Source organism: Otolemur garnettii, unplaced genomic scaffold (genome assembly GCF_000181295.1).
Source record: "Otolemur garnettii isolate 467f Iridium unplaced genomic scaffold, OtoGar3 scaffold00147, whole genome shotgun sequence".
In the NCBI taxonomy this organism is placed as follows: Eukaryota; Metazoa; Chordata; class Mammalia; order Primates; family Galagidae; genus Otolemur; species Otolemur garnettii.
The window spans coordinates 3,721,555-3,724,432 of record NW_003852542.1 but is presented as its reverse complement, the minus strand read 5'-3'; the positions used below and the strand labels follow the sequence as shown (position 1 = coordinate 3,724,432).

The 2,878-nt window shown below is 35.8% G+C and overlaps 1 protein-coding gene across 2 annotated transcripts in view; it reads right to left on the bottom strand.

Annotated features, from left to right (window-relative positions):
* Positions 1–2,878, bottom strand: part of SUCLG1 (succinate-CoA ligase alpha subunit) — a 27,093-nt gene that overhangs the window by 18,007 nt on the left and 6,208 nt on the right. Inside the window, exons 1-2 of one of the 2 annotated variants that reach the window (XM_023518773.1) lie at positions 2,349–2,531; positions 814–917 (exon numbers count right to left, since the gene is read on the bottom strand). In XM_023518773.1, the coding sequence (XP_023374541.1) occupies positions 814–917; positions 2,349–2,376 (132 nt within the window). In that variant the 5' untranslated portion in view covers positions 2,377–2,531. Of the gene's footprint in view, positions 1–813; positions 918–2,348; positions 2,532–2,878 lie in introns of those variants that run through there. The other variant, XM_003799218.3, reaches the window with a different exon arrangement.

Genomic DNA, 2,878 nt, shown 5'->3' with positions numbered 1-2,878 from the left:
TATAGATATATGCAGTATACATGATATATTGCATATATATATTGCATGTTATGTAAATATATATAGTTCTGTAGAATAAACTCTGTAAAATACACATTATATAACACATTATAGTTGTATGTGCAAACAAAAATATCTGGATGGACACATGCCAACTTACTAACAGAAGGAATTCCTGAGGTAGATGGTAGGAAGTTTTATTGCAAAATTAATTACTAATACATTTAAACTTCTGCAAATTCTATGATGTAGACAGGAGAGAGGGAAAGAGAATGAATATAAATGAATGAGAACCAATTGAAATACTTCAGGAACTTTTGACTGCTAGTCCCAAACCATCGCCCCAGAGACAACGTAAGATGAGAAAAGTCAAAGTGCTAATTCTTCTTCCTGTCTCATTTCCAAAGGGTGGAGCATTTCTCCACAACGAATGTGGATTTTGTATATCTGTTTATGTATATTTTTTGTTCAAGACATAAACACAAGCAATCTACTTTACTTAGTGCTTAATCAAAAAAATAATGATCTGTTCCAATGTTGGAGGAAAACCAGTAGTGTTGCATAATATTGGCTAAAAGACAGTATGTAGTTTTCCAACACAATATACTCCCAGGGATTTTCAAGGTAAGTGTTAACACAATTTTCATCTTACAGGCACCCAACCTCCCCCTCAGATACAACTCCATTGCTGGACAGTATAGTTTGCTGCAACAATTATATATTATTAATTTTGTGGTATCAAAAATAAAAAAATAGTTATATCCTGTTATAGCTCTCGTCTACACTTTAAAACAAAAATCTAGATACACATACCTGCTTACCAGTGAAACCCTGACAGATAACCTTCGTATTTTTATCAATATAGAGATGGTTCCGTGAAGCTGTATAGGAACAATGCCGAATTCCATTCTGTGGCACTGGGAAGGAACGAAAATATGACACGTTATAATTCTTCCAAACTTTTGAATTATCAACTCAACAGCAAACCTTCTAATTCAAGAGTTACCTTGTGCTCATGGCAAATTTAAATGTCACTTTTTAAATAAGACACATTGACCACAGAAATAATTTGGAAAAACAAACAAAAAAGACAGTGTTTTACTCCCTAGCATCCCTTCTTTAAAGAGAATTACAATCCTAATAGTTTTTTCTTGAGGTGAGAAAGAAAAACTGAAGTATATCATTTTTATTCCTTAGAAAGAAAACTGAGTCTCAAAGATAAATGGCTCAAAGTAAATCCAGGAATCGAAACTAAGCATCATCCCCACTAATAATGTTTATTAAACAGCCACATTCTTTCCCAGTTGACCCTACTTTTTCAAGCCTGCAAACTATAGGTGAGCTAAAAGGCAAATTTTTTCAGGGGTACGAGTAAAAATTACTCTGCAATTCGTTCCCCTATAATAACATATTAAATGTTAAATCATAGAATAACACTTATCTAAAATGTAATCTGAAATCACTTAATTTGATTTCTTCTGATATAAGACTCAAGAACTCATATGTAAAAGAAATAGGAAAAATAAACTAAATAGGAATAGGAAAATAGACAAGTGGGAGAAACTTGTAAACAAAAAAAAAAAAAAAGGAAAGAGAAAAGAAAATACTTATTTGCGCATAACTCACTTCCCAACATACTATCAAATTCAGATTATCCTTTCAGTGGGAGAAACTTGTAAAAAAAAAAAAAAAAAAAAGGAAAGAGAAAAGAAAAAACACCCAAGTTGTTTCAGGAACCAATCTGAAGAAAAATTGAAAAATTTAACTAGTTACTACAATCAACTCCCCATATTTCAAAAGTAGTAAGAAGGAGAACATAGATGACTTTTAAAAACTATGGATTACCTTCTAAACTTCTATTAGAGCCACCAACCTGCCTTCTCTGTGGCCCATTTCTGACCCTTTCAAAGTAGCTAGACTGCTACACACCACTGAGGTAGCCTGTGAAAGCTAGCTCCCGAAAACAACATCCTATCACATATCTGTCCAAGGCCCACCCCATGCTTTCTGCCTTGAATCACTGTCTCAGGGCCTCCTAAATCCTCAGACCTCAGGTTCCAAAACTGAACATGCAGCAATATCTGCTCTGGCAGAGGTATTTGGAGTCCCTACAGCTTAAGGGAAGAGACAGGTCCAGATTTTGCCATTACCATCCAAGGAAAGGAGGAGCATTTGGCACATACAAGAATTGCTGGGTAAATGACAGCTATATTCTTGGATTATATACTATGCTAAATAAGGGGCCATGAGGATATTTGTGGGTCAAGTTCTGGCACAGTGGACACAGCTAAGCAGCTGACCCTAGGCCAGTGGACATCACAACAGGGATTTACTGCCTGAGAACCTACCGCCACTGAGCTGTGCAGCAGACTCCATCCCATTCAGTGCTCAGGGTCCATTCCTGGCCTTGGTTCCCTGTTCTTCCACCTAGACACCCACAGCCACAACGTGCAAGAGCTTTACTATTGCCTTTCCTCCCCTATTCCACCAGTCTCTCCCACTCCTGGAATCTTCAGGAAAAGGTTCAATAAAATCTTCAATGAAAGGTCCATCTGTCATGAGTTTTCAGACGAGAATGTAGAAGATTTAATTACAAGATCAGATGATAAGATCAGAATCTCTAGAGTATATATTTTCTAAAAGAAAATACTACTTTTTGTAGGTAATATTTGGTCTTCCACAAGTACTCTAATAAGAAAAAAAGATGAGAAAACAAGATCACATTCTGTGTTGACAAGAAAACTGTATGATGCCAGCCAAAGTTATCACTGATACTGAAATGAGAAAATGAGATACTGAAAACCTCCTATAGCATAATCAAGTACATATACTAGTTCCTGGGGTTGTTATGGCCATTCATTCAATCAAGATTTGATGT